Below are 18,959 nucleotides of genomic sequence, written 5' to 3' on the forward strand. Positions count from 1 at the left end.
TTGACAGCATGAAGAAAACTTTGTTTTCTTACTTGTGATCCTCTAAAATACTTAACACTATCTCGAATATTTTGGATAGCATCAGCAATCTCTTTCAATCCATCTTGCACAATCAAATTAAGAATATGGGCACAACAACGCATATGAAACAACTCACCTTCACAAAGAAGGGATTTCCTCATGTTTAATTTTTGTTTCAGTTTCTCAACACAACCATCATTTGCAGAAGCATTATCTAATGTTATAGAGAAAACCTTTTTATCAATCCCCCACTCTTGTAGCAAACTATCTATCTTGTCAGCCAAAGAATCACCATTATGTGGTGGGGGCATAAATGAAAAACTTATCACCCTTTTAGATAATACCCAATTTTTGTCAATAAAATGAGCAGTGAGACAAATATATCCATCAGTTTTCAAAGAAGTCCACAAATCAGATGTAAAACTAATCCTTCCAGGACAAACAGTTAACAAAGACTTAACCTTTTGTTTCTCCAACATATGCATTTTGACCAATTCTGCCTTAGCAGTATTTCTAGAGATTAATGGTACATCACTACGCAAGTATCTATGCAACTCTCTTACACCATCATATTCAACATATGAAAATGGCAAGTCATGCTTAATAATCGTAGCAACCAACAATTCTCTATATCTTTTTGGATCAAATTTTGAGGTACTTACTGACAGAGTTCCTTGATCTCTAGATAGGAGCAATTGCTGAATATCATGATCATTTTTCCCCCCACAAACCTTCATATGCTTCTGCAGATTTCCAGTTCCATGTGAACTGTTAGCTATATATTTATGATCACAAAACTTGCATTTTGCCCATATCCTTGAGTCATTTGGATCTTTAGAACGAATTTCATCAAAATGGGTCCAAACTACTGAGGTCTTCTTACGCTTCTTCTGGACCCTTTTGTTCGTCATCGGATTCGTATGAACAGAAGGATCTTCATCTCCTATTGTATTTATTTCAACCACATCATCATCGAATATAACCGAATCTTCGTTAATCACCTACACACATAATCATTAGTAAGTTAGTTAAAGATAAGTTCAAAAGTAAGAATCAAACCAAATTTAGTAATGCTATCACAAAACTAGAATTAAGTAGGCATTAATTCTTTGTCATTCATCAAACACATTGTTTGTTGTCAAACTGTGTTTAGCAATTTTATATATATAAATTGGAGGCCTCCTAGGCTCCTAGCATGTTCTAGGATGAGATTTTTTTTTATTTTTTATTTTTATAAGTATTCTAGGATAAGATATTGAGTCTCAAAAGAGTAACAACTTTAAGTGCTCAACTCTAGGTATAACATATTGTTAAATATTTCCACAACAAACACAAAAGCCACATCCAAATTGATTAGTTAAGCCTATATGAGACCAAAAATATATTTTTCTACCCCAACCAAATTGATTAGTTAAGCCACATCCATCTTTCAATACATACACAAGTTTGGCTCCTAAGTCCTGATTGATTAATCCATTATCAAAAGTATTTTTTTTTTTTCAATGAATGGGCAAACAAGCTTGAACAAAGAAGAAGGCTAGAAGGGTGAAGCTCATCTGCTCATGTTACTTTGAAGTTTGAATAATATTTATGGGAAATTCCGAAATTGGTTCAATTCAGACTATTCAGTTCATGGGCTTTGGTCAAAAGCAGCTCACTTCAAAATTTAAACCCTAAACACAAAATCACTTCAAAATTTTCACAAACAAACACAAAATCACTTCAAAATTTCCACAACAAACACAAAAGCCTAAAATGAAGCAAAAGCCAACAATCCACAAAATCAGAGCATCAATATTCAGATTTGAGAGAGCAAGAGACTGAAGAGAGAGATACATACCGGATGCGACATCGGCGGAAGAGAAAGAGCGGCGGTAGAGGAGGCGAGGAATGGCGGTGGTGTGGCGTGGGTCCGTGGGTTCGTGGGTCCGTGGGAGTTGGGACGTGGCTGCAGGCTGCGTGAGGAGTCTGATGCTGACAAGTGGAGGAGCGGCGAGAGAGAGACCGGCAGTGGCGTGGCTGTGGGCGGTGGCGCAGCGTGAGGTCCGGTGAGCTCGAGGGAGGAATGGGCCGAATGGGTTTCCGTTTCAGTGGGACGTGGCTGCAAGCTGCGTGAGGAGTCTGATGCTGACAAGTGGAGGAGCGGCGAGAGAGAGACCGGCAGTGGCGTGGCCGTGGGTGGTGGCGCGGCGTGAGGTCCGGTGAGCTCGAGGGAGGAATGGGCTGAAATGGCCGAATGGGTTTTCGACTTTTCTGGAATGGAGGAACCGAGGAATGGCACGCCTAACTCTTATAGTCTTTTCTAATTTTCTTTAATTTTTTAATTTCTTTTAGCCTTTAGGTTAAAAAAAAAAAAAACAAAACAAAACAAACGGGTCTGGCGGGTCAACCCGCGACACGACCCGCCAAGCACTCATAAACGGGTCGACCCGTTTATGACCCAAACCCGTTTAAGGTAAACCCAAACCCGCTAATTTCGTGTCGTGTTCGTGTCGGGTTGTCGGGTCGTGTCAAAATTGCCAACCCTACCCATCATTAAATGGTGAACTCATTTGTTTACAAAACACATTCAATATTATGAGGTGACAATTTATTATGGATGCAATATAGATATAATATATGTTGTAACAAGAGAATCATGTCATAGTTCAACAATATGGTCTACCCAAGACATTACCCCTTCTTAGTAGGGTTAGCGCTGTCCCGAGGAACCTGTAATATAATATCGGTGCCCCAATTATTGTACGCTACTGTACATAACACTAGTAGTTTGATCGAGTCTGACCTTGGATGGCCCACGCTATTAGTGATGTACGTCCTATAGTGACCAACCATTAAGGATGGCTGTGCTGGTCATGAAATAACCATTTGATCCAAGGCCCACACACACACATTTGACCATAAAGTTAACCTGTATAGTAAGCCCATGGCCATTATCCTGCACGTATCGGTGTAAGCCCATGGCCGTTACATGTATACTTTTACAGTTTCATCAATATATGTTAATCAACATACGTTTTTACAAAAGAGAGTTCATAGTGGTTCCAAAATGTATTTCAGGAGAGTTGTAAATATGCATATTTGATATATATATATATATATATATATATATATATATATATATATATATATATATATATATATATTTAGGGGTGCAATGCGGGAAAAGTAACAACAAGTATCCATGTGAGTTTGTACTCACCCGGGTGGTAAGGCTCCTCCATAAAATCCCTTTAAGGCTCCATAACCTCGAGTAGTGAGAAAAGATTTATCATTAGCTCTAAACCTGAGCAAGACGAACCTAGAACATAAAATAGGGGCTATAGAATGTCAGGCTGAGATGACATTCCTTGGAATGTCTTTGGGCGAGCACTCGGGTGGTCCCCCACCGAGCGTTCGGTGTATTGTTGGACTTACCCCTGAAAAGCCTATTTGTACCTTTTTGACGCTCTGAAAAGCATGTCTGTACTTTCGGTCAGCAAGCGCTTGGCCAAAACCAATGAGCATTCGCAGTTGACTTTTCAGCAATTTGACCGATTGCGCAGTGTTCAATAAAACGGGCATAACTCTTGCTATGGGTCTTGGAATTGCGAATACAACCCGATTCCGGAAAGCTCTTTCCGAGACGAATGTCATGGTATCCATCCCAATATTTTTGAGTGCCTTCTTGGGATTTGAAAATCTAAGACTCCATCTTAAGACGGTGTTTCCAATGCTTTCTCGTCCTTTAGGAATTATTCCTTAACCTACTCATTGTAATTGATGTCATACTCATTGGTTACCATATATAAGCTAATTCTTCAGTATTACAAGCATCGACACCTCTATTGAACATCGGTGCAATAGTAAATTCTTAAAGAGTCCAAGGTCTTATACTTTACCAAATGGGAACCAACCCTAGCATCATAATTAGAGTGTACTTAACCCTAATTTATTTTCGGCGTATTACAATGAATGAGAACAGAAGTAAAAGATTGGCTACTTCAGAATCTTGAAGTGGGGTGAGAAATTTACATAGCATAAACTTCACAAAGTGTCTCCACAAAAAAATTGATTGATTGCTATTATCAGCTTAAACACTTTTATCCTTTGTTTTGTTTTTTTTTTTGGTTTGAGAATCGTTTGATTCGCCCCATTCTTGCATAACACTCCGTTAAATTTACCAATCTGTAAATCAAAACCCATTATGAGAAAAAAATTTCATCAAATTTGGCCAACAACAACAAACCGAAATTGTAACAGATGAACAATTTGTTATGGGAAAATGAAGTGAAATGGAAAGGTAGAAATTAAGATAAAATGGAAAAAAAATTCTTATTGAAACTATAGGCATTTTGAGGGGAGTAGTGCTATTTAGTAGACTCTCATATTATTGTCATACAATTATGATAATATGGCAGTGAATATCAGGCACTGATTTTTATTTTTATAAGCTCTTGTTGATCCAAAAGTTGATATTCACTGCTACATCATTATAATTGTATGGTGAACTCATTTATTTATAAAGCACATGCAATATTATGAGGTGATAATTTATTATGGATGCAATACAGATATAATATATGTTGTAATATGAGAATCATGTCATAGTTCAACAATATGGTCTACCCGAGATATTACCCCTTCTTAGCAGGATTGGCTCTGTCCAGAGAGACCTATTTTACAATATGAGTGCCCCAGATATTGTACGTTACCGTCCATAACACTAGCAGTTTGACCGAGTCCGACTTTGGATGGCCCACACTTTTTGTGATGTACGTCTTATAGTGACCAATCATTAGGAATGGTTGCATTGATCACAAAATAACTATTGGATCCAAGGCCCATACACACACACATGTTTGACTATAAAGTTAACCTGTATAATAGGCTCATGGCCGTTATCCCGCGCTTATTGGTGTACCATGCCATACGATACAATTAATCTTATCCGTCTTTTACATGCATACTTTTACAAGTCTCATCAATATCTTGTTAATCAACAGACTTTTTTACAAAAGAGAGTTCATAGTGGTTCCAAAATGTATTTCAAGAGAGTTGTAAATATGCATATTTGATATATAAAAAATAGGTGTGCAATGCGGGAAAAGTAACAACAAGTATCCATGTGAGTTTGTACTCACCCGGGTTGTAAGGCTCCTCCATAAAATACCCTTGAGGCTCCATAACCTCGAATACTGAGAAAAGACTTATTATTAGTTCTAAACCTGAGCCAAGACGAACCTAGAACATAAAATAGGGGCTATAGAATGCCGGGCCAAGATGACGTTCCCTGGAATGTCTTTGGGCGAGCGCTCAAGTGACCCCCCACCTAGCGTTCGGTGTACTGTTGGACTTACTGATGTACAAATTTAATTGTACTCACAAGCGTACGAGTCGTGTGCAATATAGTGTGTGTAAGTGCGAGGTCGATCCACAGGAAATTGCGTTGCAAAAATCAATTTTTATCTAAACTAATTCTATTTTTACCTAGTTCTGAATTTTGGAATTTTTGTCGTGCAAAATAAAAATAAACTAAAATTAAAACTAATTAAATGGAATGATAAAAAGGTACTAAGGTTTTTAGAATCCACCTCACCAAATTAAAGCATATATGCTTATGTTTTAGATCATAAATCCGACAAACAATTAAACCCTATGCATGTTCTATTGTTCCTATTGAAAGATTCAATGAATCCATCCATTTGACAAATGACAATGCATATCTAATTTAATTCAAAAGATCCAATGCATCCGTGCTTTGCACAAAAGACAATGGATATCAAAAGTAAATCAAAAGATGCAATGTATCCGTCGGATAAAACACAATGAATATCCAACTTTGGCACAATCAAACACAACTTTGTCACATAATTGAATTGAAACGAACATACATTACATTAAGGTCAGAATTGTAGGAACAAACATAAAACTAATGAATGGCGAGGCTTCATCTTCAACCTTAGTTGAAGGTTTTATCCTCTCATGATAACAAAAGACATAATCAAATCAATTGAAATCATAACAAACATAAAACTTACAAAGGAAAACATCTGAAAAAGCACAAGAACAACTCTAGGTCAAAAATAGGCTCTAAATGACGCCTCCCAACGTGTGTTTACAACAGAAAAATATGCTATAAATAATAAAAGTCTAGGGTTTCAACGCTGCTAGGTTAGCGTAAATGCGCTTGATCGCACTTGGGGTGTGCTCGAGCACACTCGGGTCTTCACGGCTACTGCGATGCAGTACTTGGGGTCTGCGCATCCGGATGATTGCGCGAGTGCGCTCGATCGTAGTCTCCCTGCGCTCGAGTGCACTTCCAGAGAATGCTTCTTCTTCACTTCTTCGATTTCTTTGCACATTTCCACACCAAAGATCGCAGTTTTCTCTCAATGACCTGCAAAACACTAAAACATTAAAATACCAAAACTAACAAAAAACATTAGAAAATAACAAAGCTAAGGTTTTAACAAATACAAGTTAAGGGGCCCAAATATGCGACATTTGATACTCATCACTTACTCCTGAAAAGCCTGTCTGTACCTTTTTGATGCTCTAAAAAGCATGTCTATACTTTTGGTCAGCGAGCGCTCAGCCAAAACTAGTGAACGTTCGCAGTTGACTTTTCAGCAATTTGACCGATTGTGCAGTGTTCAGTAAAACAGGCATAACTCTTGCTACGAGTCTCGGAATTGCGCATGTGACCCCATTCCGGAAAGCTCTTTCCGAGATGAATGTTATGGTATCCATCACAATATTTTTGAGTGCCTTCTTGGGATTCAAAAATCTAAGATTCCCTCTTAAGACGACATTTTCAATGCTTTCTCGTCCTTTAGGAATTATTTCTTAACCTACACACTGTAATTGATGTTATATTCATTGGTTACCATGTATAAGCTGATTCTTCAGTACTACAGGCATCGGCACCTCTGTTGAATGTCGGTGCAATAGTAAATTCTCAAAGAGTCCAAGGTCTTATACTTTACCAATGAGAACCAACCCTAGCATCATAATTAGAGTGTACTTAACCCTAATTTATTTTCGGGGTATTACAATGAATGAGAACAGAAGTACAAGATTGGCTGCTTCAGAATCTTGAAGTGGGGTGAGAAATTTACATAGCATAAACTTCACGAAGTGTCTCCACAAAAAAATGATTGATTGCCATTATCAGCTTAAATATTTTTATCCTTTTTTTTTTTTTTTTTTTTTGGTTCGAGAATCGTTTGGTTCGCTCCGCTCCTACATAACACTCCGTTAAATTTACCAATATGTGAATCAAAACCAATTATGAGAAAAAAATTTCATCAAATTCGGCCAACAACAACAAATCGAAATTGTAACAGATGAACACTCTGTTATGGGAAAATGAAGTGAAATGGAAAGGTAGAAATTAAGATAAAATGGAAAAAGAATTCTTATTGAAAGTATAGGCATTTCGAGGGAAGTAGTGCTATTTAGTAGACTCTCATATTATTGTCATATAATTATGATAATATGACAGTGAATATCAGCCCTTGATTTTTATTTTTATAAGCTCTTGTTGATCCAAAAGTTGATATTCACTGCCACATCATTATAATTGTATGACAATAGTATAAGAATTTACTAAATATCAGGTTCCTCTTGAGGAGGCTTTCCTCCCAAAGTTGGTCCTGAACACTAAAACTAATTCGGTACCTCTCACTCCTAGCTTGTGCTTATACATAATACAATCTTGCCTCTGATTTGCTGACTAATTTAGTTACAAGCTTTTATTACATAATTGAAACACAACAATTATTGATATTGAGAAAAAACCTGCGGGGAGGAGGGTGCTCCCTCCTCTTTCCCCTCTCCCTACTCCTCTCTTCTTTCCTCTTGCCTCCTATTTTCTTTTCTTTTCTTTCTTTCTCTCTTCTTCTTCTTCTTCCTCCTTTTTTTTTTTTTGTTTTTGTTTTTAGTTTTTTTTTTTTGGTTTTTTTGACCAATCCAGTTGCCCTGACCATCCCTTTCCTTATGCTATGCCGTCTCCACCCGCCCTCCACAGTACTGTGCCGCTCTTCACCTCCTTGAAATCGGTTGGGTTTTAGATCTAGTTTTTTCAAATCCAGATCTAGTCTCCTAAACTAGTTTCGCCCGGCTACGCGCTGACCCACCGTACTCCCCAGCTCCTCAGTTGCCCATAGGCTCCATCTTGTCCACCATGCGCCGGCCAGTGCGCTTCGCCTCCCTCGCCCAAGCTGTTGTAGCTGTTTGCTTTTTTTATTTTTATTTTTATTTTTATTATTATTTTTTTAATAAGGGTTTGAACTTCTTCTTAGATCTACTTTCATGAGCGATGTTTGGGGTGATGGTTTTTATCCTAACCTTTGGGTTGAGGATAAAGTTTTGCTCTTATGGCTTAAAAAATAAAAGTTGAGAATATGTGTTACCTATGTATTAGATTAAGTTTGCTTAGAGTAGATCTATCCTATAACTGAAGTTTGTACATGAGTTAGCGGATGTTAAAGTTAGGGGTGAAATAGCGGTTGCGGTTAGCGGTTAGTGGCCAAAACTGCTAACCGCTAACCGCAACTGCCTAGGCGGTTAGTAATTTTTACTAACTGCCTCCGCTAACCGGGTAGCAGTAACCGCCTAGGCGGTTAACCGCCCGGTTAGCAGTTAACCGCTTTTTTTTTGGGCTTTTTTCTTTGGACCGATTTTGGGCCGGTTTTGGACCGGGTTTGGGCTGGTTTTGGGCTCACTTTAAACTCTTTTTTTCCCTTTTCATGGCCATTTTAGCATTAAAAATTGCTATATACCAAAATCTTGTTGGCCACCTTCTACAAATCTACACATCATATAATATACAAATAAAATTACACCAAAATCATCACTTCACTTGTAGTCTTATACATAAACTCAAACAAGTTCATAAACTCACAAGCAAGTTCATAAACTCACACATAGAAATAAAATAAAACACAAACAAGTTCATAAACTTACAAGCAACAAAAAAAAACCAACATGGTTAAATTTGAAGCTTGAGGCCCATTTCAATCAATCAAAAAAAGTTCATAAACTCATGACTTATTGTTATTTATTTTATATATATATATATATATATATATATATATATATATATATTTAAGAAAAAGCCGTTAGCGGTTAGCGGATTTTCAAAACCCACTAACCGCTAACCGCAACCGCTTAGGCGGTTAGCGGTTTTTACTAACCACTTTCAGGCGGTTAGGTGGTTAGCGGTTAGCTGTTGCGGTTAGGCGGTTTTAAATTTCACCCCTAGTTAAAGTCATAGATATGACTTGATTGTAAGATTTTTATATTTGTATTTATGACATTATAATCTCATATTTATTAGAACTTTATGCTTTTTGATGTAAGAGCTCTTGATTTTTTTTTAAGAAATGAATATGAAAGATTTATTTAAAAAAAGAAAAAAAAAAAAACACAACAAAACGCAAAGAGTTATTACATGAAACACATGCCCAAAACGCAGCTGATCTCTTCATGAAACGCAGGACTTCTAGTACTGTACTCCTTTTTGACCTTTCTACCCTCTCTTCTTCATCTTATCTTCTTCCCCAGCTCACTTCCTGCATTCAGTGACCGAAAACTCTCCTTCCATCAAATCCGAAATTCACACCCCAAAATCGACACCCATCAAACCAAATCGTCCCTCAGCACCTCTCTTCGTCCGACCTCCAGTTCTTCAACACCAACACTCTTCTTTTGATTTATTTGTGCGGCTTTGACATTCAGGATTCACGAGAACCCTCTTGTTAGTAATTGGAGGATTGATCGAGAGATGTTTGTGGAGCAGAAATGTATGCATTTGTTGATAAATATGTTATAATAACAAGCAATCTTCAAGAAAGCTGAGTCACGTTGCTGGGAGCGTGGAACCCAAACAGCCGCATAAAGCAGTTATAACTCTCTCGATAGGTCACGGCTTATTAGGGATAAATCTCTAATTGCACGCAGATAGAGACGCTTTGTTGTATTTGGTAATGGCACAATTTGCGTTAACTACTTCAGCAGCGCTCTTACCCTTCAATCGTATGTGTAAGTCAAAATAAGATTTGTTTTTCTTACCTTTTCTCAACAACCAAAACAATGTTCCCCGCAGTGTCAGTTTTCTGTTGATATCAATGTTGAGTTACGATTTGCAAGTCATTTTTAAATTTCAGGTGGAGCAAAGCAATGGCCTAAGCTATTTCCCGGGTTATCAAAAAGATATGGGACCGATTTGGCGTTGTTTACGAGTTTTCGGAAGAAAGGAGTTGGATTTGTAGCTTCGGGTACGACAGGGTGGAGTGGAGGTGTTGCGGAGTTATCTGAAGGTGAAACAGCTCCGCAGTCTTATGTATGGCCAGATAAGAAGGTTGCAAATCTTGTGTGAATTTATGTTTTGTAAAAGTTTCAGAAGAAGGTTCCTATTATTGCAATTGAATCCATATTGATCAAATTCCCCTTGTGTTTTGTTTACAACATGATGTCATACCTGTCAGGGTAACTGATTAGCCTTTGTCTGTGCTTGGTAGTATAGATACATTCCTTCATGGAATTTGAGTTACCGATATAATAATATCTTTTATTTTTATTTTTTCTAATTTCATATTCATTAATAATGCATCCTCAAATTACTTTGTCATTACTGTTGGATGAATTTCTTGTTCTCAATTTGAAGTGGATCATTTTATGCTGTATCAGATTTACTCTGCCCTGTAAAGATAATGAAGAAATACTTAAGTTCAGTGATTATGTGTCTTAATTGTTAAAATCTGCCATTGGTTTTGGTCTCTCACAAAATAGCATCAACTTTTGGGTCAGATGCTCAAACATGATATCAGAGCCCAACATCTTTATATTCCTAGACTCCACTTGTCCACTCCATTTGCATCAATTAGGCTAGTTTTGCCAGTTTGTCTCTATTTCTGTTTGGGCTTTGCACATGAGAAGGGGTGTAAGAGAGTTTGTTCCCATTTGGTTTGGGCCTTCCAACCTAACCTTAAGCGTTTGGGTTGAATGAACATTAGTGAAACTTAATTACTTTTTTTTTTTTTTTTTTTTTTTTTCCGGTTGCAGCAGCCAAGGGTGTGTATACTAGGTGGTGGATTTGGAGGCTTATATACTGCGTTGAGACTAGAATCACTTGTGTGGCCTGATGACAAAAAACCTCAGGTATGTTGTGATTAAAAAGCGAAAATTTATTTAGTAACTTGATTCCTATAAAGCATCTATGACTAAGAATCTTTAATTAGTATTATCGATAAAGTCTTACAGAGCCCAAATAAAGATGAAAAAAAGAAGAAGATTACTTGACCTTTCCAATATCATTTTTATCCAATTTTAAGAAACTAGTTCATTGTCTTTGTCATGCAATCTCACTATTCCTTATGTTATTGTTTGCTAATTGTACTTTGCATTTTGATCATATCAGAATAAAACTCATAAAACATATATGGACCATTTCTAAAAATTGATGTCTTTTGCTGCCCATGACCAAGGGAAAAGAAATTGGAAAAAGAAAAAAAGAACAATTGTCAATCTTGAAGTTTTGAGGATGGTAGCATGGATACCTTTCTGTTGAAGCAAAATTGGGCTCTTTTTTGTGCTGTGAAAATTATAATGAAATGATTTGGCTGTTGGTGTCTAATATCCTCTCATTCGCCTTATGAGACTAATGGAAGGAAAAAGATTAGGATAGTAATAAATTTTTGATAATTTTTTAATTATAGAAATATTTTTATTATTCCATTTGTTGACTAACACCTTTGAAATTCATTGGATATGGGACCAGGTGCTTCTTGTCGACCAGTCTGAACGTTTTGTTTTTAAGCCAATGTTATATGAGCTTCTATCTGGAGGTATGCTTTTTTTTTTTTTTTTTTGATAAATAGTTTATTAGTCCACATTCAAATTATGATTCATCTGAATTTTATTATAAAAGGGGAAGAGGGACACAAAAACAACTTAATTATCTCCTTGTATGCAGAAGTAGATGCATGGGAAATAGCTCCTCGTTTCTCAGATTTGCTGGCAAACACAAGTGTGCAGTTTTTCCAAGACAGGGTAAAAGTGTTGCATCCAACTGATCATTTGGGAATCAATGGGCGCTCTGGATCTAATTGCGGAGGAACTGTGCATCTTGAAAGTGGCCTCCTTATTGAATATGACTGGTACAATTCCTATTATTGACACAGTTTCTACTGAAAGTTTTAAGTTTATTTCCGCTCCATTGAAGACCTATTATGCTAGGTGCTTGTATGGTTGTAATATTTAATTTAGATTCTTAAATATGTAAAAGAAACCAGTACATACTTGTTTCCTAGTTTTTAGGGTCTCCCTAAAGAGACCTTACAGAAGAGTTCCCTTCATGCCTCTCTGTACTATTTGGGGTGTGGGTTTAGTCTGGGTATGATACAATGTACTGAAGTAGTTATATGTCCCAGAAGAAAATGTAAATGGCAAAACCCTGCCTCAATATAGAGACTTAAGATATTCAGGTTTCTCAATTAGCATTACGTAGATTGGCTTTGTTTATGTAAAGGTTGCTTGCTCCTGCTGATTTGACTTTCTTTTTTCCCTTTTTGGTTTTAACCCTGGGCAGCCAGGCTGGTTCTTGCTTTGGGAGCTGAATCCAAACTTGATTTTGTACCAGGAGCATCAGAGTCTGCACTGCCATTCTCCATCCTGGAGGATGCACAAGTGAGTGATTAAAGAAATCTTTTCATTGATATCTTTTGGCAATGGGATTTCTGTGTTGCAATAAATTATTGTTCACTGCCTTTACATGTAAAGCAGAAGGTTGACAATAAGTTAAGAAGACTGGAGAGAAGCAACTTTGGTAAGTTCTCTCCAATTCGCGTGGCTGTTGTCGGGTGTGGTTACTCTGGAGTTGAATTAGCAGCCACTGTAGCAGAGAGACTGCAGGACAGAGGGATTGTGCAAGCAATTAATGTGGAAACCACAATCTGCCCAACTGCCCAACCTGGAAATAGGGAAGCTGCCTTGAAAGTGAGTCATCTAGAGGTTTGGTTGCGTGTTTCTTGGATGTTTATTTGTGTAACACCGAATAGCACCTTCAGGGTAATCCTTTTTAGCTGAAGTGATAGATAATTTTGTGATATGTACTTGTATATAGAGCTTATTAGTTAAAAAGCTTGCTGAAAAATTTCGTACTTGGAATTTTTTTAAAAAAAATCTAGCTTCTTCAGTAGGTGGCTAAGTTGTCTTCAGTCTAATGGCGGGGTTGATTATTTTGTTCATCTTTGAGCATGTTCCAATCTTTTTTCAAGATTCATATTATAGTTATTGCAAGTAAATTATATATCTGATTTGATTACTTTTTTTTTTTTTTTGGGTGTTAGGTTCTTTCATCTAGGAAAGTTCAACTGCTATTGGGTTATTTTGTCCGCTGCATTCAGAGAGTGGACAATGTGGAAGCTTCAGAAATGTCAACTTCAGGCATTGCTGCAGAAGATGATCATGAGAAATATATATTGGAACTTCAACCTGCTAATAGGGGATTACAAATTCAAATCCTGGAGGCAGATTTAGTATTGTGGACTGTTGGATCCAAACCTCTTCTTCCTGAGCTGGAACCCAGTGGCAAGCCCAATGAGCTTCCCCTAAATGCCCGGGGACAAGCAGAAACAGATGAAACTCTTCGTGTTAAGGGCCACCCTCGCATATTTGCACTTGGGGACTCTGCTGCTTTGAGGGACTCAAATGGAAGGCTTCTTCCAGCCACTGCACAGGTGCTAGAATAAGTCATCTTCTTATAGCTTAATCTTATAAATCAATAAAAATTTGGGCGAAAATTATTAGACCTGTTCATTGACATGTAGATGTTTTCTATATTCTCTTGAAGTTATATTTACTATCTGATGAAATGCTTCCATACACCTCGCAGGTTGCGTTTCAGCAAGCAGACTTTGCTGGTTGGAATCTGTGGGCAGCAATCAATGACCGTCCTCTTTTGCCATTTAGGTTGGCAACTGATGATTCACTTGCTAGTATCATACTGACGTGTCTATAAAAACACGAGGATCATGTTTTATCTCCAAATTAACAAACAAACAATTTAAATCTCAAATTAAAAGTCTTTAATGAGAGAACATAAATAATACAACCACAAAATAATTCACATATCTACAAGACAAAGATTTGTTGATGAAGTGAAAAACTCTTTGAACAAATCAAAGGGAAAAATCATTCCGGAGCAGTCAAACCCAGAAAATCACTATAATAAGATCCAGATTACAGACACAAGGAAACTTACAACCCTTTGTAATTCTTAGACTTTGTAAGATAAACAAGCTTCCTATTTGCTTCCTATCTAGACAATCTTCTTGGAGTGGTTCTCCTTGCCGATTCATCAATAGACTCCTTGGTGGTTGAATGATGTGTATGAGAGTGGTTTGAACAAAAACATCATCAACGCAAGTGATTGAAAGCTTGAAGCATTTTAGAAAATCTCACTTGGTACACTAATGGTTAAGGGGGAAAATCTTCGCAAACATCAAGAGGGGGAAAACTTCGATGGCTCTCAACAAAAACCCCCTTGACTCACAATGGAGAGGCAAGAACTCAAGGTTCTCTAAGGTGCTTTCGTGCTCAGCAACTCCCATTCTAGAGAGATTCAACACCTAGACATCACCTCAAGGTCTTTTGGAAGTCATGACATCATCTAGGACAGTTATGGACGTCATAACAGAGTTATAACGTCCCTAGGCTTTTCAAGACATCATCTGGTCATCATGACGAGTTCCTGACGAAATCATACGGTAATTTCATCATCATGTCGTCATGACAAAATTATATCTTATGGGCCATTTTTGACATAGTAAAAGTCTGAGTTTGAAGAAGCACATGCAACACAGTTGTAAATCTGGAATGAGCTTTCCAACGCCGCCTAGTTTGCACCATTTGGAGCTTGGGATCAAAAGTTATGGCCAAGATACCCTAACTAGTTTGGTTTCCTTTTCACATAATTCCAGTTTTACCCCTTCCTCTTCTATAATTAGAATAAGATGCTAAAGTCTGATACTTGGCAGGTCCTAGGAATTTCGTCATAACAGAATGATGACGTTGTGATGACAAAATGTCACAGTGAGCTTCAATGACTTCTTGACCAGATTTTGTCACGACGGAATGATGATGTGGTCATGGCGAAAATACATAGTAAACTTCAAAGCAAGGCAGTCTGATTTTGTCATGATAGAATGGTGATGTCATCATGATAAAAATTATATAGTGAGCTTAACAATTTTCCTCCCAGGAACGTCATGAAGTCGTCATGACGTCCTCATGACAAAAACTCACAGAATCCTAATCCCAAACATTTTTTACCCCAAAACACTCAAGATATGATAAGAACAAACTAGTTTTGACACCGAATTAGGCTAATTTCTAAAACCTAACAATGTCTATCTTCTTTTTCCTCTCTCTCTCTCTCTTATATAGTCATATTAGGTGCTTTAGTCTTCCCATTCTGAAGAAATAAAGAAATTTATGAACTACTAAGAATACATAATGATGTAAACTGAAAAATAAGGACAATTACAATGAATTTCTGGTTTTGATGCCTTTCTTTTCATCATTTCTAATTTCTTCTCTATATTGTGAACTTTTCATTCACAACCTCCCCCCTTTTGAAACCCTTCACATCCTGTACTTCAGCCTAACATTAATACAATTTATAGTACTAAAAACTCTTAAGAGAATAACTTCTATAAGGTCTTGGTACAAACCAAGACCTTTGTGCCATTCAATAAGAGCATGACAAATCAGTGTGGAACACCATAACAAAAATAAGCATAAACTCTCAATTCTTTTTTTCACCAAGACCTCATATGCGTTAAAACAAAAGATCTTCCAGAATAAACCTTTTCTATTCTTCCTACCTAGATCTGCAGCCAGCCACCAAATCCTCTGCCAGCCAGCCCAGACCACGCTGGAGACGACGCTGGCCAGCCCAAATGACACCGGAGACGACGCCGGCTAGTCCAGATAACGCCGGGTAAGTTCTCCGGTGCTCTCTCTCTCTCTCACTGGCAGCAGAGAAGAAAATTTCTCTATCTCCGGTGCTCCCTTGCTCCCTCTCCTTCTCTCTCTCTCACACACTCGCATTGGCAGCAGAGAACATTTCTCTGTCACTGGCACCGGCATCTAATGACTTCATTTTAGTTCTTGAGACATACAGTAAAGAACTCCGTGTCTTTGGAAGAAGTAGAAGTAGAAGTGAAATAAGGAAAGGAAGGTGATGAAGAAAATGAAGATGGTGATGTTATAGGGATCCTCAGTACAGGATGTTCATGGAAAATTTGAGGGAAGATGGGAACTCATCTATTAGTGGATCATCTTCATAATTGTGCAGGAGAGTTTCTACTTTTGCAAAGGTTGCATCTTTGATTCCTAGAGGAGACCTGTTCAATTCCACATGACAGCACCATTGCCATCTCTTATGACCCCACCATAGTCTGAATTGCATGAGTAGCCTTCCCTACTCCTTCAAAGTTCACCCCCTCACTCTATAATACCACACCATTGAAACCAACCTTCACCAATCTCTCTACTCTGATCATCGTTTCTCACCAAACCCCATGGCCTCGATCGCTCACACTTCGAAGCTCGCGTTGAAGTTTTTTTCGGTTTAAGAATGTGAGAGAATGAGAGAAAAATAGAGATGCCGGTGCCGGTGACAAATTTTTTTTTTTTTTTTTGCTGCCAGTGAGAGAGAGAGAGAGAGAGGGCGACGGAGCACCAAAGACATAAATTTTCTTCTCTGTTGCCAGTGAGAGAGAGAGAGAGAGAGAGAGGGAGCACTGAAGAACTTACCCGGCGTTATTTGGACCGGCCGGCGTGATTTGGGCTGGCCGGCGTCGTCTCCGGTGTGGTCTGGATTGGTCGGTGGGTCTGGTGGGTCAAAGTAGGAAGAATAGGAAAAGTTTATTCTAAAAGATCTTTTGTTTTAACACATATGAGGTATTGGTGAAAAAAAATTAGGTTTTTATGCTTATTTTTGTTATGGTGTTTCACACTGATTTGTCATCCTCTTATTGGAGGGCACAAAGGTATTGGCTTGTGCTAAGACCTTATAGAAGTTATTCTCAATTTCTCAAACTCTATTAGTTCATTGCTCTCCTGATTTTCCTGCAATTTCAGCCCATAAATTAACTTAACCTGTCTAGGCTTCATTCTTTCCATAATCCCTAATTCTACCTACCTTCCCCTCCATAAACTGCACAAGCCCATTGATATTGTTCCTGAGCGGAGCTGAATATTGGGGTTTTTCTTACATCATACAGCTAGCACGTAATTGTTAGTTGAACTGCTCAGGTTCCCGTTGTGATGTTTGCCTTGCAAATGGTTTCTTCATCTGGCAATATTAGTGTAGCCAAAAGTTTCCAACATTCAGAAAAGGTGACAGTTTTCATTTGAATGATAACTATAGATGTTTATGTCAATGTAGTTGACTTTCACTACTCGCTTGTGCTTAATGCATCATATAATACATCAAATAACAGTTTACTTCAATTAATTGGTATGACTTTTTGTCTCACACTACATACAAATGTGATTGTCTTTGCTCTGTGCAGCATTTTAAATTCTGTATCATGGTAAATGGCTAATTCTCTGGATTATGGTTTTGGTTTCTGGTTGCATGCTTTGATTTGAGATCTCCTCTCTTTCTGTGAGCTGGGTCAGGTATCCATGGCATAGACCTGATGTAGCAAGCATAGGTGCACATACTACATATCCACACACTTCAATCATCTTATAGCATTTTATATAGTTTCTATTGCTAATATGGTAATTTATGTCTGATGTTGAGCTACTTGGTCGTATTGTTACTCTCAACAGTATTTCATAGGCTATGGTATGTGGAATATTCTAAAGCAGATAACCTTCTATACCCTTAAGAAAAAGAAAAAGATAGAAAAATAGCAACAAAAAAAAAAAAAAAAAAAATGAAAAAGAAAATGTAGAGGAGAAACATTAGTTGAATGTAATCCGTCTGTCCCATTTGGCTACCAGGTTTCAGAATTTAGGGGAGATGATGACTCTGGGGAGGAATGATGCTGCTATTTCTCCAAGTTTTATCGAGGGACTAACCTTAGAAGGTCCTATTGGTCATACTGGTAAATTTCTTTTTCTGGCTTTCTTTTTCTCATTTGCTTTTTCCATATTTACTTGTACACCCATTGTAATATCTTGTGTCTTTGCAGCGAGGAAAATAGCATACTTGATTAGGTTACCTACAGATCAGCATAGGCTTAAAGTGGGGATAAGCTGGCTTACAAAGTCTGCTATAGATTCAGTTGCATCACTACAGAGCACCCTAACTAAGGTTCTCTCAGGTTCATAGTTCCTCCATTTTATAGAACATGGCTGACCAGCTCTTCTGGTTGTACAGTATTTTTCTTTTATTTTCTTTCTTTGTTTGATATTATGACATAAATTCCATTTTATTTCGGGGAAATTAGATTCTGATGGTTATGGATAGGATATTATCTATTGCTGACAGGGCCTCCAAGGGGTAGGCATTTAAGCCCCTAAACAAAAAAAAATATTTAAAGCCTCCAAAAAAAAAAAAAAAAAAGTTTCTTGAAAAAATAGCATTGAAAAGCCTTCTTAAGAAATAATGGCCCTTCAAAAGATTAATAATAATAATAAAAAGGCCCTTCAAAAGTAGTTTTTAATTAATGATGGCAATAATAATGACCTTTTAAGGTATAACATACCTTAAATAAATTTTGTCTATTTTGCTTTTGAAGATGTGCAAATATGGAAAGAGGAACAACACTAATAGTGTAGTTAAGGAAAACAAATGTGGAATTAGATGAAGATTAAGAGAAAATCAAGAAATGTATCTATAATTGTTAAACATATCGTATTAAATAAAGATTAAGAGTTTATATATATATATATATATATATATATATATATATATTAGGGTAACTTCACTG

At 37.3% G+C, this 18,959-nt stretch overlaps 1 protein-coding gene across 5 annotated transcripts; it reads left to right on the forward strand.

The window, feature by feature from the left end:
* Positions 1 to 9,583: 9,583 nt before the first annotated feature.
* On the forward strand, positions 9,584 to 18,495 carry NDC1 (NAD(P)H dehydrogenase C1). Of its 5 annotated transcripts, none has more exons than XM_059576087.2 (11): positions 9,584 to 10,047; positions 10,173 to 10,366; positions 11,071 to 11,166; positions 11,786 to 11,852; positions 11,981 to 12,164; positions 12,600 to 12,693; positions 12,787 to 13,002; positions 13,356 to 13,745; positions 13,901 to 13,977; positions 18,028 to 18,131; positions 18,219 to 18,495. In XM_059576087.2, the coding sequence occupies exons 1-11, from the start codon at positions 9,993 to 9,995 to the stop codon at positions 18,356 to 18,358; spliced, it is 1,617 nt and encodes a 538-aa protein (XP_059432070.2). In that variant the 5' UTR covers positions 9,584 to 9,992; the 3' UTR covers positions 18,359 to 18,495. The 5 variants fall into 5 exon arrangements, with proteins under 5 accessions (XP_059432070.2, XP_059432071.2, XP_059432072.2 ...); XM_059576088.2 differs by having other exon boundaries at positions 12,790 to 13,002; XM_059576089.2 differs by having other exon boundaries at positions 11,074 to 11,166.
* Positions 18,496 to 18,959: the final 464 nt, after the last annotated feature.

This window comes from Corylus avellana, chromosome 11 (assembly GCF_965113065.1).
Source record: "Corylus avellana chromosome 11, dhCorAvel1.hap1.2, whole genome shotgun sequence".
NCBI lineage: Eukaryota > Viridiplantae > Streptophyta > Magnoliopsida > Fagales > Betulaceae > Corylus > Corylus avellana.

Bases quoted from the DNA above. Each gene is read 5' to 3' on its own strand.
- NDC1 (XM_059576087.2), top strand. From the start codon at position 9,993: ATGGCACAATTTGCGTTAACTACTTCAGCAGCGCTCTTACCCTTCAAT. The intron at 11,853-11,980 runs GTATGCTTTTTT...CCTTGTATGCAG, and splicing joins ATATGAGCTTCTATCTGGAG to AAGTAGATGCATGGGAAATA. The intron at 13,003-13,355 runs GTGAGTCATCTA...TTTGGGTGTTAG, and splicing joins ATAGGGAAGCTGCCTTGAAA to GTTCTTTCATCTAGGAAAGT.